This window comes from Eupeodes corollae, chromosome 1 (genome assembly GCF_945859685.1).
Source record: "Eupeodes corollae chromosome 1, idEupCoro1.1, whole genome shotgun sequence".
NCBI lineage: Eukaryota > Metazoa > Arthropoda > Insecta > Diptera > Syrphidae > Eupeodes > Eupeodes corollae.
The window spans coordinates 81,012,504-81,037,676 of record NC_079147.1 but is presented as its reverse complement, the minus strand read 5'-3'; the positions used below and the strand labels follow the sequence as shown (position 1 = coordinate 81,037,676).

General features: G+C 35.5%; 1 protein-coding gene across 3 annotated transcripts in view; it reads right to left on the bottom strand.

The window, feature by feature from the left end:
• LOC129940076 (proteoglycan Cow) overlaps positions 1–25,173 on the bottom strand; it is a 189,365-nt gene that overhangs the window by 6,908 nt on the left and 157,284 nt on the right. For 2 of the 3 annotated variants that reach the window (XM_056048344.1, XM_056048483.1), the window contains exons 8-10: positions 23,278–23,374; positions 22,707–23,102; positions 17,288–17,425 (exon numbers count right to left, since the gene is read on the bottom strand). In XM_056048344.1, coding sequence (XP_055904319.1) covers positions 17,288–17,425; positions 22,707–23,102; positions 23,278–23,374 — 631 coding nt within the window. The remainder of the gene's footprint in view (positions 1–17,287; positions 17,426–22,706; positions 23,103–23,277; positions 23,375–25,173) is intronic. The other variant, XM_056048418.1, reaches the window with a different exon arrangement.

Sequence of the window (25,173 nt, the reverse complement as noted above, 5' to 3'; positions counted from 1 at the left end):
CCAACATGCGTCTCCAGCCAGCTCGCTCCCTAGCTAGCTGTCTCCAGTTTTGCACCCTAAGTTTGTTGAGGTCTTCATCCACCTGAGTCACTGTCTTCCTCTACTGCGCCGTCAGTCGGGATTGGATTCGAAGACCTTCCGGGCTGGAGCGTTGATGTCCATCCGCACTACATGACCTAGCCATCTAAGCCGTTGGAGTTTAATTCTACTAACTAAGTCAGTATCGCTGTACAGCCCGTACAGTTCGTCGTTATATCTTCTCCTCCATTCTCCATCTATGCGTACGGGACCAAAAATCACCTGAAGAATTTTTCTTTCGAAGCATCCTAAGACGCTCATATCTTTCTTTGACAGGGTCCAGGCCTCAGCGCCATAAATGAGAACCGGGATGATGAGTGTCTTATAGATGGTGATTTTACATGCTCGAGAGAGGACTTTACTTCTCAATTGCCTTCTAAGTCCAAAGAAGCAGCGATTTGCAAGAGTTATTCTTCGTTTGATTTCAGTGCTGGTGATGTTGTCTGCATGAATAGCGGTGCCTAGGTAGACAAAGCCCTTAACTATCTCAAAGTTATAGCTGTCCATGGTGACGTTTTTTCCAAGACGTCGTTGTTCAGTGTCCTTTTTTGATGACAGCATACACTTGGTCTTGCCCTCATTGACCACTAAACCCATCTTCTTCGCTTCCGTCGCAATACTCAAAAACGCTCCACTGACATCGCGCTTTGATCTTCCAATTATGTCAATATCATCTGCGTATCCAAGTAATTGGATGGACCTTTGGAAGATTGTGCCTCTAGTGTTGACGGTTGAGTTTTGTACAATTCTTTCCAGAACGATGTTGAAGAAGTCGCATGACAGTGCATCGCCTTGTCTAAAACCTTTTTTGACATCAAATGAATCGGTAAGATCTTTTCCGACCTTGATAGAGCAGCGTGCATTCTCCATCGTCATTCTGCACAAACGGATAAGTTTGACAGGGATGCTAAAATTAGACATTGCTCGGTAGAGCTCTTCCCTTTACATGCTGTCATACGCGGCTTTAAAATCGATAAAGAGATGGTGGGTATCGATTTGAAGCTCCTGGGTTTTTTCCAAGATCTGCCGTAGTGTGAATATTTTGTCGATAGTGGACTTTCCTGGTCTAAAGCCACACTGATAAGGACCAATCAGGTTGTTGACGAATGGCTTCAGACGTTGACATAATACGGCAGAGAGGATCTTATACGCAATGTTAAGGAGACTGATGCCTCTGTAGTTGGTCTCCTTTCTTATGTGTCGGGCACACTATGCTGAGATTCCACTCATCGGGCATGCTTTCTTCCGACCATATTTTGCAGATGAGTTGGTGCATGTTCCGTACCAAGTCATCGCCTGCTGCTTTGAATAGTTCGGCAGCGATGCCGTCAGCTCCAGCAGCTTTGTTTGACTTAAGTTTAGATATAGCTATCTTCACTTCGTCAAGGTCGGGTAGGCAGAATTGTTGATCTACGTCGCCGAGGTTGAGTGGTTCTATCTCCCTTACAGCGGAATTCGGTTCGTCATCGCCGTTATATAATTTGGAAAAGTGATCTTTCCATATTCTCAACATCGACTGCAGTTCTACTACGATGTTCCCCTGATCGTTCGTGGCTGGTACCCTTGGGAGTTTTTCTTCCTGTTGAAGAAAACCTAGCAAAATAACTCACTAACTGCTAGAACTCAAAAGAATTTTTGAGTAATGTTGGGGAATTGGGTGGACGTAATAGAAATATGGTGAATACTCCGAAGCTGAGACACTTGCTGCTCATTTCAAAACGCTTTTGTCGGTCGATGAGAATCAACATTATTTCTCCTTTATCTTGGAGTGATCTGGAATTAAGTTTGAGCAAGTCGAAGAATAACAAATTTCAAGGCATAGACGGGATTCCTGTCGAGTTTTACAAAAACAGCGCTGATCAATTCAAAAACTATCTTGTGGAGTACTTTAACAGGTTATATAATGATGCTTATATGAGATTCAAATCTGGCGGAAAATTACAGAGAAATTTTTATTCTTAACTCTATGAGGAAGAAAGGCTCACTAAGTGGATCGAGAACACTAATCGTCTAAGCAAGTTTCATGCTGGTTTTCGGTCGGGCTTTTCAACGATGGATCACATTTTCACACTTACTAGTATTGCCAGGAAGTCTATTGAAAAGAAAAAGAAATTGTATGCTTGTTTTGTAGATTTCAAAGCAGCATTTGATCTCCCGAAAATTCCTGATGATGTATTTTAAATTTTTGGAGTCATCAAGCGCCTCTGTATGGGATGGATCAGAGTTGTCTGATTGCTTTGAAACAACAGCGGGTGTCCCACAAGTCTGCATTTTGAGCCCAATAATGTTTGCCTTTTTTTACCGACGACATCTGTGATGAACTTCCAGGAGGAATACTTTTTGCTGATATCCAATTGAAAGTTTTGCTACACGTGGACGATTAAGTTGTAATAGCTGGAAATCCTTTCACTCTGCTGCTACAAATAAACAGATTGAACTCCTTCTGTGAGAGGTGGGGCCTATATGTAAACACAAACAAAACAAAAATAATGATTTTTGAAGCGCGTCAAAAAAGAAGGCCGCTGGAAGTGAATTGATCACTCAATAATCAACGTATTGAAATAGTACAAGAGTTTAAATATCTTGGAGTTTTGATTACGCATAGTTTAAACTTTTCCAAGCATGTCAAACAAAAAAGCAAAGAGGCTAAAAATGCGTTGAGTTTATCATAACCAAAGTTTTTTGCCAATCCAAAAATCGATCTTGTGTCAAAATATCGGGCCTTTCAAGCAACTGTCAACACTTGTATGTGCTACGGTGGTTAAGTTTTTGAATACTTGGCTCTCGATAAGTTTGAAGCAATTCAGAGACATCTTTTCAAACGCTTGTTTAGATTACCTAATACAATACCAAATTATGCTATCTACGTGGAGTCTGGCGTAACGCCAATATATACTCAAAACCTCAAAATGAACTCGGATTATTTAATAAGAATGATGAAAGAAGTCTTCATAAAACCATCTTGCTAAGACTACTGCAATCTAATGCCATCCCTATCAAAGAATGGAGTCAGCAAGCTATCGTACATAAAGCTAACTTAACTTTATTGGAGTCAAATGTAGATACATGGAACCCTATTTTTGCAAATGTTACTGCTAAGATTAATGAAAGAAATTACAGTCAGCATCTCTCTAGAGCATCGTCAACATCCTCCAGGAACACCTATAGGAACCTCAATCACCAATTACCATCAGAAGCTAACTATTTCAATAATGAATTATCGACCGAAGCTGTAAGTTACATCTTTAGAGCACGAGTTGAAATTTTAAATCTTAACTATGTGCCTCATCGAGCTGGATTTTTGTTCCATTTTATCCCTAATTCCACAAAACACAATCCTTCATAATGTCTTTAAAGTCATCTTACAAGATAAAAGTGCAACTGCTCTTTGTGTCCCTGAAGACATTTAAAAAGAAACAACCAAGTTTTGTTTTGAGGCAATTAAAAATATATCAGTGTTACCATTGCCATCTCACAGTCATAACCTCTCTTAAAAAAATGTTATTCGCCATTTAAATTTATGAAAAGGAAAACTAAAACAGCATTGTGGTTACAAAAATACACTTAAGACTTACAGAGCTTCAAAAAATCCAACCCTTTTTCATTTTGTTATTTATTTTTTAACATAAGGATTTTGAAATTTACATGTGAACGCGCAAAGTTTTTAAATAACATATAAAAGCACAAAAATGCCACCGCATTTTAATTCATAGGTCATAATATTATGATAGCTGTGTGTGTTTGTGTGTTTCCAGTATATTTTTAAATACTTGCTGTGAAATATCTAAATTTTCATCGCAAAGAGTCACTTGAGGTAAAGTGCACTAGCAGGTATCTAAAAATCCAAAGTCAGTACTTCAAGTACAGTCAACAAGGCTCTTCATGAAAACACCTTTAAAATGCTTCATCCATATGTATATGGTATAACGGTGTGTAAGACGTGGGTTTATACATATGTACATAAGTATGCATGTATGTATTAAGCTATGTAAAGCTGCACTATAGTGTGATTTTTAATTACTTTTTTTTGGACAAAGATTCGTTTGTCTATGTTTATTCTGGAAGCTTTTGTAGAATTCACCCTTGAATAAATCATAGCTCCATTGCACAGGTTTTCCATAAAAATACTTAGAGTATGTAAACATACAGGGTGTCCCATAAGTAACGGTCCAAACGGAATATGGTGAAAGGTCGGTTCATGACCTATCAGAATCTGGTAACTTGGTTCTCGTACTGCAACCTAAAGGTTTTCGGGAAACATCTACTTTAAGTCAGTCTTTTACTCATCACCTGTCCATAAATCATTCTTGCTTCCAATGTTTTTGGCACGTATTTTGAAATTACCTAAAGTTGGAACATAGAACAAGAAAATGAATGGACATTGTCATTCCACTACAAATATGGATACCTACCTTGAGATTTATATTAAACACAATTTTATACTCCAGTCTTTTATGTAATGCTATCGATCGTCGATAATTTGAGATTCAAACTGAAAATCACTTACAACTTAAAAAATAGTCTTATCAATGAAACCGCAGTATAAAATTGCAACATTCAAATAAAATGTCAACAAAAAAACCGTTATGGGCTCTTCGTCTGAGAAGGTACTCCAAGCGTGGTTTGATAACGTAAAATGTCACTATTTTTCTTAAAATAAAAACAAATAAGTTAGAACTTTCTGAAAAAAAGGAGACTCTCTAAACTGCACCAACTATAGAGGCATCAGTCTACTTAAAGTCTAAGGCCCATCCTCAATAATCTGATAGATCATTACTAGTGTGGTTTTAGACCAGGAAAGTCCAAAGTCGATCAAATATTCACATTGCGGCAGATCCTGAAAAAAACGCAAGAACACCAAATCGACACCCACCATCCTTTCATCGATTTTAAGAACGCATATGACAGAATCTACAGGGACCAGCTGTACAGAGCCATGACTGTCTAGTTTTGACATCCCTGCCAAACTCGTCCGTTTGTGCAGGATGACCATGGAGAGCTCACGTTGCTCCATAAAGGTTGGAAGCAACTTAGCAGAACCTCTCGATGTCAAACAAGGTGATGCGCTGTCATGCAATTTTTTTAACATCGTGCTTGAAAGAATAGTGCAGAGCTCACACGTCAACACTAGAGGCACTATCTTTCAAAAGTCTATCCAATTCTAAAATATGCTGATGACATTGACTTAATCGGAGGAACTCAGCGTGATGTTAATGGATCTTTTGTGAGTATTGAGGCAGAGGTGGCAAAAATGGGTTTAGCTGTTAATGAGGGATAAACAAAGTACATGCTGTCTCGGTCTTAACTTTGAGGTAGTCAAGAACTTCGGGTACCTAACCTAGGCTCCGATGTAAACGCAGAAAACAACACCAGCGCTGAGATCAAACGAAGAATAACTCTTGCTAACCGCTGTTTCTTTGGACTAAGAACGCAATTGAGTGGAAAACTCCTCTCTCGAAGGACCAAAGTGTCGCTATATAAGACCCTCATCATTCCCGTCCTGCTATACGGTGCAGAAGAATGGACTATGACAAAAGCGGATGAAAGCACCTTGGGTCGGTTCAAGAGAAAAGTTCTTCGTGTGATCTACGGTCACGTGTGCATAGAAGGGGATTGGGCGTATATTTAGCCAGAGTTACAGCAATCCAACGACTAAGATAGCTGGGTCACGAAGAGCACATTTAAACCAATGCTCTGGCCCGGAAAGTCTTCGAATAAACACCAACAGTAGAGATCAGGTGGCTCGAACAAGTGGAAAGTGACCTCACCTAACTTGGAGCACGAAACTGGAGACATCTAGCTAGATGGAGAAGTTTGTTGGGACACAAGACTGTAGCGCCACCTTAAGTAAGTAAGTTAGAAGACTATAACCAGTAAAATTTAGTTTTTACTTTTATTTATTCTTTAACCTTGTTTACTTGGATGTACCTTCACCATCATCATCGAAACCATCCAGTTGAACCCGAAGCTCCGGGCGTTCCGGTCTACACTATCTCTCTAGCGTACGCATGATCTGCCACACAAATGTCTTCCATAAAATATTTTACAAAGGACTTTAATAGATTGGTCCCCTTCGCTTATACGAGCTATGTGTCCAGCTAGATTGCATACAGTTCACGATTAATGAGTGTCCGAAATCATCCTTTCCCATTTAAGGGGCCAACAATTCTGCGCAAGTCATTACCCTGGAACGGGCCTAAAAGGTCGGAGTGCCTTCTACTAAGCATCTTCGTCTCGGAACCATATTTCAGTACTGGTTGATCTATCGTAATCAACAGCTTAGAAGTTATACCAAAGTTTCTGGATTTAAAAAGATTAAAGCTTATCTAGTATGATAGTTAGTGCGTTGGACTGTCATGCCAGAGGTCTTGGGTTCGATTCCTGCCCATGCCATCTAAGGTTTTTGTCACGGGTACTGCCTCTTGCGAGGAATTGACAAATTCTCCAAAAGTAAATCTTGTCATGAAAAGTGCTTTCTTATATTAGCCGTTCGGATTCGGCTTAAAACTAAAGGTCCCCTTTATCCCTTACAACAGGGATCGCACACAAAAATGGTTGAGAGATGTAAGCCACAAAGCCCTAATTCTCAACGGACTGTTGCGCCACCCAATTTGTTTTTATTTTATAAGCTTATCTACGGTAAAATTCACTTGTTTTTGGAACAATCTTTGAAATTAATAAAAACAAAGACAATTTAGGAAATAAGGAACCAACATTAATTTTTAGCGAATTGGCAAAGCTAGTCAAATTTGTTTTACTAAAAACAATGCCCGACAAAGTTTTGTTAATGGCAAGCAGTTTTTCGATGGGTTTTGAAGACCTTAATTGAAATCCGTCACGAAAATCTTGATAGTTTTTTAAATCTTTGATTTTAATCTTGAATATTCAGTTGAAATATTTAAAACACTTCAAAAAGTACATAAATTTAAGAGAAACAACATTTTAGCTTCAAAGTTTTTTAACAGAAAAAGAAAAAAATGGTTTGAAATTAATATTGTTTTTGAAAAATATTGAACAAAAATAAACAAATAAGTTATAAAACGGGTATTTTCTTCAATTTCAGTAAAACTTAAATAAACTGCAATACGTTTTTTTCAAAACCCTGAATTCAATAAATTCAAGGCTTCTCAAAACTTCATAATGACAAAGGAAGAGTCATAGGTAAAGAGACTTTTCAGAAACTAAAGCCAGAATTACGAGTACACGGGCAACATAAATTGTCAACGCGTTGACTCTCTGACGTCACAACAAAATCAAAATTGTTTGTTTCATCCCATCATCGAACTGTCAACGTTCACAGCGTCACTGCTGTTCCAAAATGCGTTGACGCGTATGTGAGTCAACTTTATTGATTGTCACTGTCAATTCGTTATCTCGCAAAACTTTGAAGATCACACAATTTCAAAAAATTTGTGTATATGAGTCAACGTGACATATTACGAGTCAACCTGTATTTATAAACTAAGTTATAAAACAATTTTCAAATTCAAATCAATTTCCAAATTGTACGTTGCTATAGAAATACATGCATTAAAAAAATGAGTTGACTCGGTATTAAATTCTGCCCTGTCAATGTTGGGACACAGTCATTGTGATGACCGATATTCCTAAAAACGAGTCGTCATCTTGTCCCACTCACACAAAATAGCGTCAACGCGTTGATTGAAAAATGTGTGTCAACTGTCAACTTGATCGTCGATGTTCTGATCAAATCGTTGATTTTTCGTTAACGATCACAAAATGTGACACCCTTGGGACAGATTGTAACGTCATTTTTACGTCAGAGAGTCAACGTGTTGACAGTTTACGTTAGCCGTCTAAAAGTAGCTTAAGTGATTAAATGCTTAGTAAAATTATTATATGATTTATCGTCTGGCGAGAAGAAGAAAGATTCGAATTCAGGACAACTTAATCCTGAAAGTTGATTGCCTTTTTTATTCCTTAATTGTAAGGACAATGTCAAAAACATTAAAAACAAAAATTATTTGTTGACAAGTTGAGCACAAAACTGGCTAAAAGTACCACCTTATATTAAGCTCAGACCATTACTTATGGACTCCCTGTAAGTTATGTACATTATGCAGATTCGGCATTATGGTGGTTTTTTATACAAACAAAAATACTTAAGCATTTACTTCCTTTCGGAAATCAGTAAACCGTTTTAGCTGGATGTTTTGTTTTATTTATCCGGTTCAAAAGGTCAGCTATATGTTTATGTAAATCCATGTGAATGTATGTATGTGTATAAATTTGTGTGTGTGTTTGTATGTTTGATTTCAATTTGCTTTTACTTTAAAACCACGGTAAGTGCACTTAAGTCAAGTGCATTCCTTGCTAAATGAACAAATAAAAATATACAAAAATATATGAAATATATTTACGTATGCACAATACGTGTTGCATATTATGTATTACACCACATCAAAGCAATCCTTGAATTCATAAAAAGATTCATTAATTAATTTATTTACTAAACATAAGTTCAGTGACTAATTTGGGAAATAATTAAAATGGAAGAGACAATGGAGTTAAAGATTTGTTTTATTTTTATGTTTGATGTTTCAAAACTAGGTGACTTTCATAATGAATATGCAATCGCACTGAGTTAAATATTTAGTCACGCCTTTGTCGAAGACGTGGACAATAGTGTCAAAAAACACGCAGATGAGTCCATCCACAATTGGAGCTGTTTTCATTCACTTTATGTAAGATTTCTCTAAAGGATCATTGTTTGCAGGCTTCAGAAATTTCAAGGGGATATTACTACCATTATAATGCAAAGGCACAGTGTGAGCACTAGGAAGAAGAGAGAGGGTTTGAAAAAAAGATTTCGGTGCACATTGGTTTTAAATTACTGAATATTGCAATGACTAGGAAGGACAGAATGCGGTAAGGCATTCAACATTCGCGTAGTACGGCTAAAGAACGAATCTCTGTATTTTACAGTACAGCTGAAGTGGGTCCCGAGGGTATACTGATGCGTATTCCTAGAAACGTGAGTATTACGGTTGAACTGTTTAAGGGGAGCTGGCTATTTCCCTAGAGCATAAATCGTTAAAAAAACGGTACAAAAGGGTGAGACAAGAAAACTTCCGGCGGTGTTCAAGCGAAGTAAATGAACATGATGATATTATCACCTAACAATTGTAATGCTCTACGTTCAATACTATCAAAGAGGCTTAAGTAAGTTGCAGGAGCACCAGCCCATAAATTGGAGTTATACTCAAGCTTTGGACGTTGTAAGTCTTGTACATAATAGCTAGATCAGAAGGTGCGAAACATTTCTTACACTAAAAACACTTTGCGGCATTTTTGGTGACATCGCGTATGTAATCGTTCCACAAGAGGTTCAATTTCATTGATTCAAGTGCCATCCATGGATAATGGCAACGGAGTTATATCTAGCTTTAACGATAGAGACTGCATTAGGTTTTCAAAGCATTAAAATCAATTAAAAGCAATAAAAATGATGTTTAAGTCGGAATCATCATATCATTATCATATTTTGTCGTTTCCGAAGAAGAGGAATGGGAGTCTAAAAACGAATATGAAAAGCTAAGAGTACTATCGTCAGCAAAAAAAATTTATTGGATTAGAAGTTTTGGACAGGATATCATTAATACAAATGAGAAAGAGTGTTGTGGATAGAACAGAACCCTGTGGCACACCACCTTTTTTTTATGTTTTCAGACTTGAATCCATCCAATACTACTTGTATTGAAGGATCCGAACGGTAATTACCAATGCAATGAAGGAGGGATTCATGAAAACCGAAAGCGCGCATATTCGATAAGAGAGAAATGAAATGTCAAATATCAATAGTCTTACTTTCTCCAAAACGATGTAAAGATTTGCTCCACTTTTCGGTGAGATGAACCATGAGATCATTAGTGGACCTATTGCTTCGAAAGCCGTACTGAAGGTCATTAAGAAGCTATCGATCTTCAAGAAATTTCTTGAGCTGATAATTAATCAGCGTTTCCATGACCTTGGAAAGAAGGGACGTAAATGCAATCGGTCGGTAATGAGAGGATGAGGAAAATTCGCTTTTTTTGGGGATGGGCTGGTCGCTTTTTTTGGGGATGGGCTTGTAACTTGTTTTATTTAGTTTTAAGTCCACTCACCGTTAGTGGAAAATATTAACGATAGTGGTCAACTTGAGCAACGCATTCTTTCCTAAAATTTCTATGTTTTGTTCTTACTTCTTCAAAGGCTAAGATTTAGAACTCAGCTCATATTTAAAGGATGTAAAGAACATAACAACGTCTACTGTTGTAAAAAAAAATTAAAAAAAAATACACTGAATATTTTTGTTTTTCTTTTTTGTAGCTGTGATAAACCAGCGCTTTTTAGATTTAGTTTTCTTAGACGAGAGATCTTGGACGTAGCCAAATATTATGTTCAAAAGTCGTATAGCGTAGATGACAGTCAAACTCAGTTATAACTTGCTGCAGTGTTTCGTCATTTGGAGTAGAAAATTACAGGTTCCATTTTTGATGACCATTTTATTTCATTATAAAGATTTTCCTTTGCCATTAAGTGAAAAAAAATATTATTCATAGTCATTTCATTATTATTAGGCGCCTTCAAATTCTTTTTAAGTTTATTTGTTCCCACTTTTTCTAATATTTGGCGGAATTTTTCGGCCATAACTTGAGTATTGTTGGATTTTATTGAGTTAGAGTACCTTTACACGGCCAAATCACATAAAATGGGTGGCCAATTGATGACTCGTCGGTAAATAATGTAATTACTCAACTATAAGAATCTTCTTGCGCAAAAAAAACCATGACCAGTCGTTTTGTATGGCTTTTTGCCGATTCAGGAAAAATAGTCCACGAGATCCTACCCAACTTTTTACTCAGTGGGAAAAAAATCCACTTCAGTAAAAGGGTCTTAATTCCCTTGTTTTATGGAAATCTAATTCCAAAAAATGCATGGATAAGGTCCCCTCTGAATTTGAAATCAATTCTCTCTGCTATTTGTAGCGAAAATATAGTCTGAAATTGCATTAAGAGTCGATTCCAATGCTTTCATTAAAACAGAACAAGTTTTAAGAATGCAGTTTGAATCTCGCTGTTAAATTGTTGCTAGAAATTAGTTCCCTTTCCATATTTTTAAGTGTGTACTATTCTTAATACGCATAAGAAAGTTTAGTAAGCTCCCTGAGTGGTAACTTAGTCTCACATATTAATTCGTTCCCATGGAATTATTTCCCTGTACCGTTTATGCCCCCTATTGTTGGAATCAAACATCGTCTGCGTCATAATCTCCAATTGCCGAGCGACCTTAAAGTTCGGCTTTTGAAGAAGTTTTATGTCTATTGTTAATGGATCGTCAAAATCAATAAATTCGAGTCAACTCAATCAAACAATTGCCTTTACAGCAGAAATATTTTCGTCGGAGCGTCCATTACGATGATAAAATCACTCTACAACATCAGTAACACTTCCATTTCTTTAAATGTCTTCAAAATTCAATCGATTTCTTTTGTAGTTGGTCAATTATAATGACCATATTTACCGCGCAATGGTTGGAAATGGAAGGTGGATACGTTTAAATTGTCCGTTTACTAGTTTTGAAATATTTTTCGATTCTTAAGCGACCCATCATTAAACGTACCGAACTAATATTATGAAACTTCAACTGAAAGCTAAGGTCGGCAGGTGTTAAATTCCGTACAGTTCTAATTTAGAGCGCAACTACTTTTTTGAACGCATAAAGTTGGTGGTATAACAGCTGGTTAGACCAAATGACTTCAGCTCTCAACCATCCTTCTGTGCAGTTTTAAGGGATGAATAACTTTTGTTTAAATTTTGATTTTTTCACTTTATTTCAATTTAATTTATATCTTTCATTTTTATATTTTATATATTCAATTTTTGATAAGTAAAATTTATTTTTAGTTTTCCTTGAATCACTTTTGTTATCGATTTTTCTTTCTCCATCTTTACTAATCCTAGTTTTTTACTGTAGTTTTTTTTATATCTTTTTTCTTCTGGCTATAGTAATATGACAAACAGTTCAACATTATATTCGATGATTAGAGTTCTGAGTAAACAGAAAAGTGGTCTCCGGGTTTGTCACACCAATGCCCAAAGCTTATTACCGAAAATTGATGAATTTCGCGATCTTTTTGTTGGTTCTGATGTTGATGTTATTTGTGTTACGGAAACTTGGTTCAAGGATGAGTTAAGTGATGAGGTTTGTAGTTTGGAGGGATATCGTATTCATCGTATCGTGTAGCAATTTATGCTGAAGGAACAATAAAGTGCAGACTTAAATTTTGTTCTGAAGCTTCTAATAGTATTGAGTATTAATTTGTTGATATAGTAGTTGATGAGGGTAGTTTGTTTATAGGTGCAATATATCGGCAAAATAGGTACATAGACCTTTCACCTTTGTTCACACTTCTGGAGGATATTTCATTAAGTTCCCCTAATATTATTCTTTGTGGAGATTTCAATTGCAACCCGTTGAGTTCAAATGTACTTACGCATAACTTACTAACGTTTAATTTAAGTCCAGTTAATACTAGTACACCAACTCAGTTCTTTCGTGACGAGACAACATAATTGGATTTATTTTTTGTAAGTAACACAAGTGATGTTGCTTTGTATGACCAGCTTTCTGCGGCAGCTTTTACTAAACATGACTTAATTTTTTTGACTTTGAAGTTTACTTTTGACTACTTGTGCGAAAAGTTACTTATCGGGATTTTCATAATATTAATATTCAACAATTGGAAGACGATACAAGAGCTAAGAATTGGGAACGTATTTTTTATATGCCGTCTTCAAAAGACCAATTGGAATTTTCAAAAGACAATATTAAAACCTTATTTGATACTTACGTACCCCTAAAAACTAAGATCGTAAAGACAAGCAATAAACCTTAGTTCACCCAAAATATACGAACTTTAATTCAGAAACGAGATGACGCTTATAAACCTGGAAACAATATAAGTTGAATGAGTTACGGCGCGAATATTGCTCAATTCGTAATAAAGTTGTAGCGGAAATACGTATGGTCAAATCCCGAATGTATTCTAACCAGCTCAGTTCTTCTTTAAATGGCCATCAGTTGTGGAAAAACCTACGAAAAATTGGCATTGTCAAGTCAAGTCCTGATTCGACAGAAGATCTGGATGGTAATGCACTCAACAAAATGTTTGTTTCCTTACCAACACAGCTATTTTGTCCTTTAAGCTTAGATCCTACTTTTGTATTTATTGATCAACCATATGAAGATGAACCTGGTTTTGGATTTAGTTCAGTAGACAGTACTTTTGTTGTAGAAAGTGTACTTTCTATAAAGTCAATTGCTATTGGACTGGATGAAGTTCACCCTACATTTTTCAAAATGATTCTGCCGGTTGTTCAGCCTTATCGTACTTTTATGTTCAATACAATTCTGATGACAGGTGTCTATCCACGGCTATGGAAGTTGGCTAAAGTTATAGCTTTTCCCAAAAACGCAAAAGGTAAAGAATTTAGGGCTGTATCTATCTTACCATTCTTGTGGAATGTGTTTGAAAGGATTTTACAAAGCTTTCATCTTGCGGCAAACTCTCGTGAAAAGCACAGTTGTAGCACGGCACTGGTAAATGTTACTGACGATATAAGGCAAGCTTTGGATAAGGATGAGGTTACGTTTCTAGAGTTGTTGATTTTTCTAAGGCTTTTGACACTGTCAATCACGTTAAATTGTCTAACGAAATTATGCAAGATTTTAATTTCTTAGCAGGTGCTACAAGACTTATCTATTCATATTTGAGTAATCGAATGCAAGCTGTGCAAATCGGGGATAGTTTATCTGATTTCTACCTATCGTTTCCGGTGTCCCTCATTGTTCTATACTCGGTCCCTTGCTGTTCTCAATCTACGTCAATGTACTGCCATCAATTATCAAGACCTGTTCGATTCATATGTACGCGGATGACGTCCAATTATACATGAGCTGTCCCCTTGGGCTCATTGAGCATGCAGCATTTTGTGTAAATGAAGACCTAGAGAAAATTGAAAAGTGGTCTCAACTAAATGGTCTCCTTTTGAGTCCAAAGAAATCTAAGTGCGAAGTTATATCAAGTAAAAGTCTTGATCTCAAATATTTTCCTTCGATTGTATTGAGGAATGGTTCAATTGATTATGTGGAAAGTGCGGAAAATCTCGGGTTTACTTTCAATCGCAATTTGACTTGGGATAACCATATAAATACACTTGTGGGCAAGGTATTTGGTGTACTGCGTACCCTATGGGTCACTCATTCTTTTATACCTGTTCAAACACGTTTATTACTTGCAAAAACTTTAATAAGGCCAATATTAATGTATGGTTGTGAAATTTATTGTAATTGTAAATATGTTAGCAAACGGAAGCTCAATGTTGCGTTTAATAGTGCAGTAGGTTATGTCTATGGCCTACGAAGATATGACAGATTGTCTGGCTTTACTAGTAAGGTGCTGTCTATGCCTTTTGAAAGTTATCTGAAGTTTCGTACATTAATTTTTCTCTCAAATATATTAATAACGCACCAACCCCAATACTGTTTTCATAGAATTAGAACTGCAACCTCCTATCGATCTCATCAATTGATTTATCCCCGATGTTCATTTTTAACATTTTGTGAGCGTCAATTTTTTGTAAATTAGTCCGTCTTTGAAACTGTAACCACGTCGTATAAAAGATATAGAAAATACAACAAGATAAGATAAAAAGAATTTAAAGGAATACTATTCAGGAAATTTGTGAATTTTATGATTTAAACTGAAATTTAATATTTGATTATTTCCTCTTTTTTTTCTAAATAATATGTATTAATTTATTGTTATGTTTTTTTTGCTTTCTTTGTAAAAATTAGCTTGTAACTAAATTATAAGATATCGTATGTTACTGTTATAAAGCATTCACGAAATAAAATAAATAAAAAAGAGGCGACCCACACTGATAACTTCCCATCCCGTCTGCCGATTTGTCTTGCTTAAAAGTTTGTCTATATGTATTTTTACCAAATTTGCGCACTATTTTTTGTAGATTTTATTTTTTATGAAAAAAACGGACTGTTGGATTATTATATAAAAATTACTGAATATTGAAAACAATATTTTCTCTGAAATAAAATAAGTTTGAAGCCAATATTTTTAATTTTTGAAAAGCTATTTGAGCCGAAAGTAAATTTTTACCAATTTTTAGTAAGTATTGTTTTATTTTTTGTAAAAAAACTGTCAATTCGAATTTTTTAAAAATTTTACCAAATGTTGAAAACAATATTTCTTATAAGATAAAATTAGTTTAAAGCCAATATCACAAAGTTTTGAAAAGATATTTGAGTCGAAAATCAATTTTTACCAACTTTAATACATTTTTTTTCAGGTTTTTATTTTTTGTAAAAAAAACTGTCAATTCGATTTTTCTCAAAATTTGTCCTAATGTTGAAAACAATATTTCTTATAAGAAAAAATTAGTTAGAACCTCAAAGTTTTTAAAATATATTTGAGTCAAAAATCATTTTTTACGAACTTTTGTTAATTTTTTTTTCGGTTTTTAATTTTTTGTACAAAAACTGTGCAATCGATTTTTTTAAACTTGAACTGAATGTTGACAGCAAGATGTTTTGAAAGATAAAAGTAAATTAAAGCCAATATCTCAAAGTTTTGAAAAGATATTTGAGTCGAAAATCAATTTTTACCAACTTTTATACATTTTTTTTAGGTTTTTATTTTTTGTAAAAAAAATTGTCAATTAGATTTTTCTCAAAATTTTATCAGATATCAAAAACATTATTCTTCATTGCACAAAATTGTTTAAGAGATGAAATCATGTTTAAGTCGTTAAATTTTGTAGGTGACAAATTTTTTTTTCAGTTTTATTGATTTATAAAAAAAACCATTATATTGATTTTTTTCAAAAAATATACCTGTTTGGTATCACGTTAGAATATATTATATAAAATTTAATTCAAGTCTCTAGCGTTTTTGGTTCGTAAGATATTTAAGGTTAACCAAAATTTTCACATTTTTTTCAAACTTCTATGGTAAAAAAACCACCCACGCAATTTTCTTGAGAGCCCTTTCTGCATCTTTCTGCCTTATTATCTGTATAACAAAATTTATTTGAAGTCGATATCTCTTCTGGTTCTTGAGCTATGGACGACGAAAAAAACGTCGCGAACGTACAAACGTACGTACACACGCACGCACAGACATCTTTCTAAAAATCTTTTATTTCGACTCTAGGGACCTTGAAACGTCGAGAAATGTCAAAATTTTCAATTTGACAAATCGGACCCATTACAATAACTTCCTATGGGAAGTTAATAAAATAATAAAATAAGGGCACCTACAGGCTAAGATCGAACCCAGTCCTCTGAGATGACATTTCTTAATATGTGCTTTAAATTATGCCACCGATGACAGAAGCCGCTTTTGATGTCTTGAAAATCATGTTTTTCATGTAAAGCAAACTTTTCTCCAATTTATTACAAAACAAATTTCAAGGAAAGTTTTTTTTATAAATAGAATTGTGAATTCTTTAAGAGTAAAGATTTTTATAATTTTTCGAACTTTGTACGACAAATTTGTGGTAATTAATTTCCAACTTTGAAACTTCGATTTTTAACAACAATAAATATAAAGAACTGTGCCTCACACACGTCAACAGAAACAAGCTGCAAAAAGTTTTATAATTTATAATTTCTCAAACTTAATAACTTTCCAACCTCAAAACACACTCGCCATGTACTCAAAAACAAACAGTTACTAGAACAAAATAAATTCAGGTAAAACTCAAGAACACAAACCACGTTCCTGATACCTATAGTTACGCTGTTATTCCTCAAACATTTTGTTAAGTTTCTCAAAAAAAAAGAAGAAAAATGGGCATGTTAGCGTGTTCTTATTGTTTCGATTGCATTTTAATTAGGTTTTAAGCTCAACCCTCAGACCACCATCAATGCAGGTATAAGTATTTTTCTTTTTTTGAAAATATCGATATTCTTAAGTTTGAGTTGTTTTACCTATTTCAAGCATTTAATGGGGTTCAACTGTACATACTTTCGCGTTTTTCTGGATCAAGAAGTGTAAAAGTACGTTGCATTTTCTAAACCCCAACCCAAACTCAAATCCTTTACTCAATTCGATTGGGGTTTAAGCAGGATGGGGCCTGGCAGGCGGTCGAAAAAGGGTATATAGTATAAAGGAGATGCTACTTACCGCAATTTGGTTTTCCCCGGGTGCGGGTATTTGCAAACTCCACTCCATGTTTGTCGACACACCAGCACACACCGACCGAATTGTGACATTGCGTTGGCTTATAGAATCCTTGAACGTCGCAATCAGGTGCATAGGCTCCTTGAAAAATAAACGAAAACAAAATTCTCCAATTAGCACGGAATTCAGCAAGCGTGACGCGTGAGTAGAGTGTACATAGGTATGTGTATAGTGTGTGTATATATGTTTGGTGAGGTGTATATATGATATGCAAGTGAAGGGTCTTATGCATTTAAAAGCGCGCAAAAAGGACATTTTCTAGCAAAGCAGAGAGAGAATACTAAATGAGTAAAACACATACAGCTATGACCAAAATTATAGGAACGTAACTCAATTTTTTATATAATTACGTCTATAAAACTTGATGATAAGTATTAAATTAATGCTTTCTTAATGTATTTAAAAAAAATGTCAATTAATGTTATTTTTTTCATAGATTATTTTTGAAATTGTTTGCTAAGTTAAGGGTTTGACAATTTACTAGTTAGTAATTTAGTATTTACCTAAGGCACTTAAACATTTTAAAACTTACTTTCGTTTTGCTTACTAGTAAATAGTTAATCGGCTTTTATAAAAAAATAAGCATCCAAACATGTCCAAAAAGTGACAGTTCATTAGAACATATAAAGCAAAAACGCTTAAACGGATAAATTAATTCGGATTCCCAATTGTTGACTGGGCAATTCCATTCATTGTTTTTGTAAGAATAAGTGTGCAAATGTCATAAGGATTTAGAAAATTGCTAATAGTTAAAGTAGCAATTCCGGGATTTGAACTTTTGAAAATTCTTGAAATTAGGTAAATCATCTTTTAAGCTTAGGAAATTACTAAATGTGACTTTAACAAATTGTTTATGATTATGCACCCTTATTATTATGTTATTAAATTAGTAAATTTTGTATAGAGGGTGCTAGCATTCATCTTGAACATTTGATAGCTAAATTTCAGTGACAATTCTTTAAAGATTCGTTTTGTCAGAAGTTTTATACCATCTCGATCTAATCTTGCATTCAATTAGACGGTTCTCTGAAGACATTTTATTTAATTTAAACGTGTTTTTTTTCAATGGGGAAACATTTTGTTTTGAAGTAATTCTTTTTGCTGTTTCATAAAAAGCAGACTAACTGCTGAACAATGTTTTACAAATCGTGCAAATTTGTTACCAACATTATAATCTATGCTAATATTATAAAAGGAAAAGTCAGTTTTTTTGTTTCTTTGTTTGTCCGCATTTTACATCGCAACGGATCAATATTATGACATGGTTTACTGTGTGGAGGCAGTAAGTTACGAGGAGAGTGTTTTAAGCTTCTTTCTACAGCGGTAAAATATCTCCTTAACAGCTCATTCTAGTAAACTCGCCGGTAACACTTATAATTGGATATTCTTTTTTTAAAACAGTAATTAGCAGTATTTTATTAGAAGTTGCCTACTGCTCTTATTGGCCTATCAATAGGTGTTTCTTATAATGCCTTTAAAAAGCGAAACCATGTTGAAACACTATTAAAATAGGAGATGAGCGGATGAAAACTGATTCTAAGGGCTATGTGACACTAACGGAAAATGTTGGTAACTCTAAACTTATTGCGAGTGTTTAGCCTGATTTACAAAGTAACACGCATTGCGATGAATGAATGAACGGTTTTGATTTGAAAAAAAAAATGTCAAACATTGTGGATGAAGTAGCACGAGATAGGAGAGAGTATTTGCCAAATTAAAATTAGGCCAGCCAGTAATACTTATACGAAATTTAGATGCCCCTCTTTTAGGAAACGGTACAAAACTTTGTGTTAGACAATTAGGCCTATTCTGCAATTAATTTTCTGTTATAAGCAATTTTCACCATAAAAGATCTTTTATAATTGACATTCAGATCTTCGACCTTTTATAAAATTCTGTTATGAAACTTCGAAAAGAAAATTTGTTGGCAAACAGAGTTCAAATCTTTTATCATAATCATGTTGTTTCTGCCGAGCCAAAACCGAAACGGCTAAGAACGACTAATAGCCATATAAAATGTGTTAACTATACAACATACAGGAAAGTCGGCAGGCAAATGCAGCCAAACTACAGGCACGCACAGCGGCGGCGGCGCTGCATAAATGGACGAAAGCTGTTCATGAGCTCTATGAGCAGAAGAGGCGAGTGGAACGCCGACTTCTCAGAAATAAAAAGAGAGGCCATGAGAAGCGTGCGGTCGTAGATGTTGAGAGGTTTAAAAGCAGGAATGAAATTCGAAAGTTTTATGAACAGGTGAAACGAAATTCACAGGTACATAAAACTAGAACAGAAGGCTGCAAAGACGAAAGTGGAAACATCATAGCAGTCAATGCTGAGTATATGGAAGGACCACTTCTGCAGACTGTATATAACGGCGACGATGAACCGAATTCGGCTGTCAGGCAGGATGATCTATTCAACATAGACGACGAAAGCCAACAATCCCGTCCTTCCGACTTAGATGAAGTAAAGATTGCCATATCTAAGCTGAAGTCTAATAAAGTCGCAGCAGAGGATGGCTTGAATGCCGAGCTCTTTAAAGCAGTACATAAGTTGGTTAGGAGCATGCACCAACTTATCTGTAAAATATGGTCGGAAGAAAACATGCCCAATGAATGGAACCTCAGTATTGTTTGCCCGATTATGTAAAAACGAGACCCTCTAAACTGCACTAACTATAGAGGAATCAGTCTACTTAACATCGCCTATAAATTCTTCTCTGCCGTATTATGTGAACGTCTAAAGCCCATCGTCAACAACCTGATTGGTCCTTATCAGTGTGGTCTAAAACCAACTGGGAAGTCCACAGTTGATCACATATTCACATAATAGAAGATCCTGGAAAAAACCCAAGAACACCAAATCGACACCCACCATCTTTACATCGACTTCAAGGCCGCATATGACATCATCTACAGGGACGAGATGTATAGACCCATGTCTAGTTTTGGCATCCCTGCCAAACTCGTCCATGCAGGATGACCATGGTGAATTCACGCTGCTCCATAAAGGTTGGAAACAACTTAACAGAACCTTTCGATGTCAAAAAGGTTTTAGACAAAGGTAATGCGCTGTCATGTGACCTTTTTAACATCGTGCTTGAAAGAATAGTGCAGAGCTCAAACGTCAACACTAAAGGCACTTTCTTTCAAAAGTCTATCCAATTGCAACATATGCTGATGACATTGACATAATCGGAAGAACTCAGCGTGATGTCAATGGGGCTCTTGTGAGTATTGAGGCAGAGGTGGCAAAAATGGGTTTAAAAATTACTGAGGGCAAAACAAAGTTCATTCTCTCATCAAGAAAGGACCTACAACACCGATGTCTCGGTCAAAACGTCACCATCGACAGACGTAACTTTGAGGTAATCAAGGACTTTGTCTACCTAGGCTTCGCTGTAAACGCAGAAAACAACACCAGCGGTGAGATCAAACGTAGAATAACTCTTGCTAACCGCTGTTTCTTTGGAATAAGAAAGCAATTGAGTGGTAAATGGAGAAGTTTGTTGGATGAGGCCCTAGTTCACACACGACTGTAGTGCCACCTTAAGTAAGTAAGTAACTATACAACTACTTACTTTATTGGTATAGTTTAATTTTGTTTTAATCATATAATTTTAACCTGATAGGTCCTTATCAGTGTGGCTTCAGACCAGGAAAGTCCACTATCGACCAAATATTCACACTAAGGCAGATCTTGGAAAAAAACAGGAACTTCAAATCGATACCACTATCTCTTTATCGATTTTAAAGCCGCGTATGACAGCATCTATAGCGAATAAATTCTATACAAAATTTTAAACAAATTCATCTGAACATGGCAGTTTTTTTTTATGGATCTGTCTCCTTTTTATAGCATTTTGCCGACGAAATAACAGACGATTTATTTTTAATTGAATCTGCTTTGAAATATTTTCTAATAAAAGTCAACAAAATGATTTTATAAACGATTTTGGCGAGCTGAATACCAAAGATTCTATGTTTTAATCTTTGACAATACATGACAGATCTTATAGCAGATTTCGCATAACGAATAACAAAATTACAATTCAATATCTTAACAGGTGGCTTTGCTATGGCAATAAATAAGCCCGATACGATTGATACCTTGAATGAGTATTCGGGGAAGTATTCTGACATACAGCCCCAAAATAGCCCTATACGGACTCTCGGCTGGAATTTATTTGTCACGCATTGGTTGAAAGCTTCTCACATTGGGCAATGTATAAACATTTCTTAATGCTTTTGAAATAAACGAATTTCAGGAATATATATTTTTGTCAAAAACTAATTGAAATCAAATCAATCTTTGTACACGAAAGCTATGGTTATGATATAATTTGTTTCGATCCGGTTAATACAAAAGGATTTTGAAACATTTTCCGTTTCTAGTTTCTAAAAAATGCTAAGAAAGACAAAAAGAAAATTAAACGTAAGATTTGTTGATAAAGAAAAGAAGAAACAATCGTTGAATGCAAAACGTGGCAGTTGATGGCAAAATGGGTTATGTCAAAAAAAACCCTAACATCTTTGTCGAAAACACGGTTTTGCTTATAGTGTGTAAAAGCTTCTTGAAACAAATTTTGAAATCGGACGCAGATTAAAAATCCTACCAAAACATTAGTTTTTCAAACAAGTAGACTATTTTAATAATATTTTTTTAATAAATGTTCATATTATTTTGACTCCACTTAAGCAATGTATGAAACATACCGTTTGTGTACTCATAACATTATTAATTTAAGAATTTGATAATATAATTTAGCTTTGTTATAACGTTTAAGCCTAATCTCTTAAACTTAAAATCAAGAAATGTTCCTATTATTTAGGCCATACCTGTATGTATTTATAAATGGCAAAAGTATCAATGTATGTATGTATGTATAATGTACATGTGTGCGTTTGTTTGTGATTAGGTGATATGAGCGTTTTATTGAGTATAATTCTCTGTGCAAACGTGCACGGAAAATGCAAGCAAATAATGCAAAGCAGACTAAAGCAGACACAGAGCGTATACGGGCGGAAGTAAGTTGCTAAACCACCCAACGACCGACGACACGAAGAGAACGCCGACATACAGCCCGCCGCCTACAACTGTCATTTTGATAAGTGTCACTTTTAAGCTTCAGTGACGGTGACGGCCACCAATAACGGTGAATGCGAAAACTATCGATGATACACATAGCTATAGGTGCGACAGAATCACAGTGTGATAGTGCCATTGCATTTGCAGCAGCAGCGTTCATATTACGTCTCTTAAACAAGAACGACTATATGTATATATAGAGGCAAAAGCGTAGCAAAGTAGGAGGAATATATATTGTTGTGAAGTATATTTATGTCAAAAAGTCAATATATACCTATCTCACCTGCAAAGTCGCCAGCGATTCTTCGTCTAACCGCGGCGCAAGGACGATCTGTCTTCTCAAAGCATCGGCACCATTCGCGCGTATTAATCGTGCTATCTTGGTCCAGGTCGCATGTGTCAATAAATGGCTTAATGCAACGTTCATTCTGGTCATGTTCCAAATCGTACATTTCCTGCAGGGACAGGAAGCCGTCATTGTTCAAATCCAAATGTCCGAACATCCATTTGGCTTCGGTTTTGCATGCGGGTGGGAAGTGCGCTTTGGACTTCTGATTGTGCTGACGACGTTTCTTGCTGTCGGCCATTATGACGGAGAACCAATCCAAAAGGCGGTTGCCAATCGCTGTTAATTGCTGTGGCTTGCATTCTACCGATTTTGATGGATAACCTGGATTATATGTGTGTAAATATGTTCACAATTTTACATATACATTGACAAATTTTTAGTTTCAACCAAACGTGACATTTGACATTTGGATTTATTGGTCGATATGTGATTTGTGTTTTGTATGCATTTTCTGCATAGAAACACCAAAATGGAAGAATAAATGTTGTATATTTACCGTTGTTGGTGATGCTGGTCTTGGCGTATTTTTGTGGCTTCTCTACCACCTCATTGTAGCCTCGAATTTTATGTTTGTCATCCTGGAATTGATTGTCCTAAAAAAAGAATATAGAGAAGCATAAAGTTAATGTGGGTCGATTGAAATAAACGTACTGTACGGTGTACGTCCGTGCATACAGGTCAAAGGGGGTAATTATTATAATTTCCATTCAATTTTCGAAGCAAAAACTAATTCAAATTAATTTGATATTCATTTTGAGGTTACGTATGCAAAGCATACCCGTTTATGGTTCAAGCTTTCTACATATCATTAATATAAAATAACGAACGGTAAGTGGAATGCAGGTGCAGGAACTGTGCAGGTAATTCTTGTTAGCACACACACAAAATAGGGTTAGATTGACCCGTTTTCGGGATACTTATGCAATTATGTAAGTTCTTCTGTTACAACTTTTATGAGGCTTAAAGTTTTATTAGAACGTGAGTGAAAATTCCGTCAATTGTTACGACCAGTTTCACAGGAAAATATGTTATGTAAAATTTAAAGTAGAATATGCTTTGTCGCTTATGACAGTTCATAGAAAAAGGTGACTTAATATCGTTCAATATCGTGTTGGATAGGGTACTTGTATAGGTGGATTTTTACATAGCTTGTTGAAAGAGTTGGAAAGCTGTATTGAGATAGCTGTCAAAAAATAAAAACAACTTTCAGCTGTTCACAGAAAGCAGAGAAACATTTAAGCTTCTAAGTCAAAATTGTTGTAAGACAAGGCACCAGACTGAAGGTAAGACCTGGTCATCTACAAAACAAGCACAAAATAAGTCAATTTTGAAGTTTACATAATTACCTTCTAAAATTCGGAGGCAAATTACTTCTTCATCGTTCATTATGTACAGAACATCCTCAAATACAACTTCAACTAACATTTTGTATCTTTTTTCAAGTTTCTTAAAATTCAAGCATGTGTTGAATCAGCTGTTCTGTCAGATATCTACATCCTCCAGGAATTCTTGGATACCTTTGGATTCCTTTCTTAACATTTCAGCTGTTTTTGATCAGCTGTAAGACATTAACAAAACTAACACGTAAGACACTAACAAAAAGGTATCCGGAAACCCTATCTGTCTGAGACTGAACGCATCCATTGACTTGCAACTAATTTAATTTTAAGTTTGACATTTGGATTGGGTTATATGTACATATATACTTGTCAACTAGCGGCAATTCTCTGCTGGGATCTTAATTATAGGTTTGCTAGGATTTAGGATCAGCTTGTGGCCCTGAATTAAAAATCACATCGCTTTTATAAAAATAGGTAATCAGTCATCGGTGGTTTATATGCTAAAAATAAAGTCATAGTGGTTCATTTCAGGTGGTGTTTAAGTTCACTCTTTTTATAGTGAGTAAAAGACTCTCTAAATATATGTAATTGGCAGAATATATTTTCATCATTTACTCATTTTCAAAAATCATAACCGGCGAAAGACGCCAGTTCAGCCGAGAAACAGTGTACATGAAAATGTCAAAGGTACAAAACAACAAGCAATAAAAATTGGCTGCGTTCATTCTCAGACAGATAGGGTATCCGGATAGCTTTTTGTTAGTGTTTAACGTGTAAAATAACGGCTGATCAAAACAGCTGAGATGTCAAAAAAGGAATTCAAAAGTATCCAAGAATTTCTGGGGCATGTAGGTATATGAAGCGAAGCAACAACAAGCCTCGGATACGGACGGATTCACTGTTGACAACCCACGCAAACGAAATAAGGACAACGAACTTCGGATATGTACGTGGAATGTTAGGTCCCTTAACAGACCACGTGCAGCCGAACAATTAGCGGAAGCCCTAAACTGCTGCAAGGCAGATATTACAGCCATCCAAGAAGTGCGATG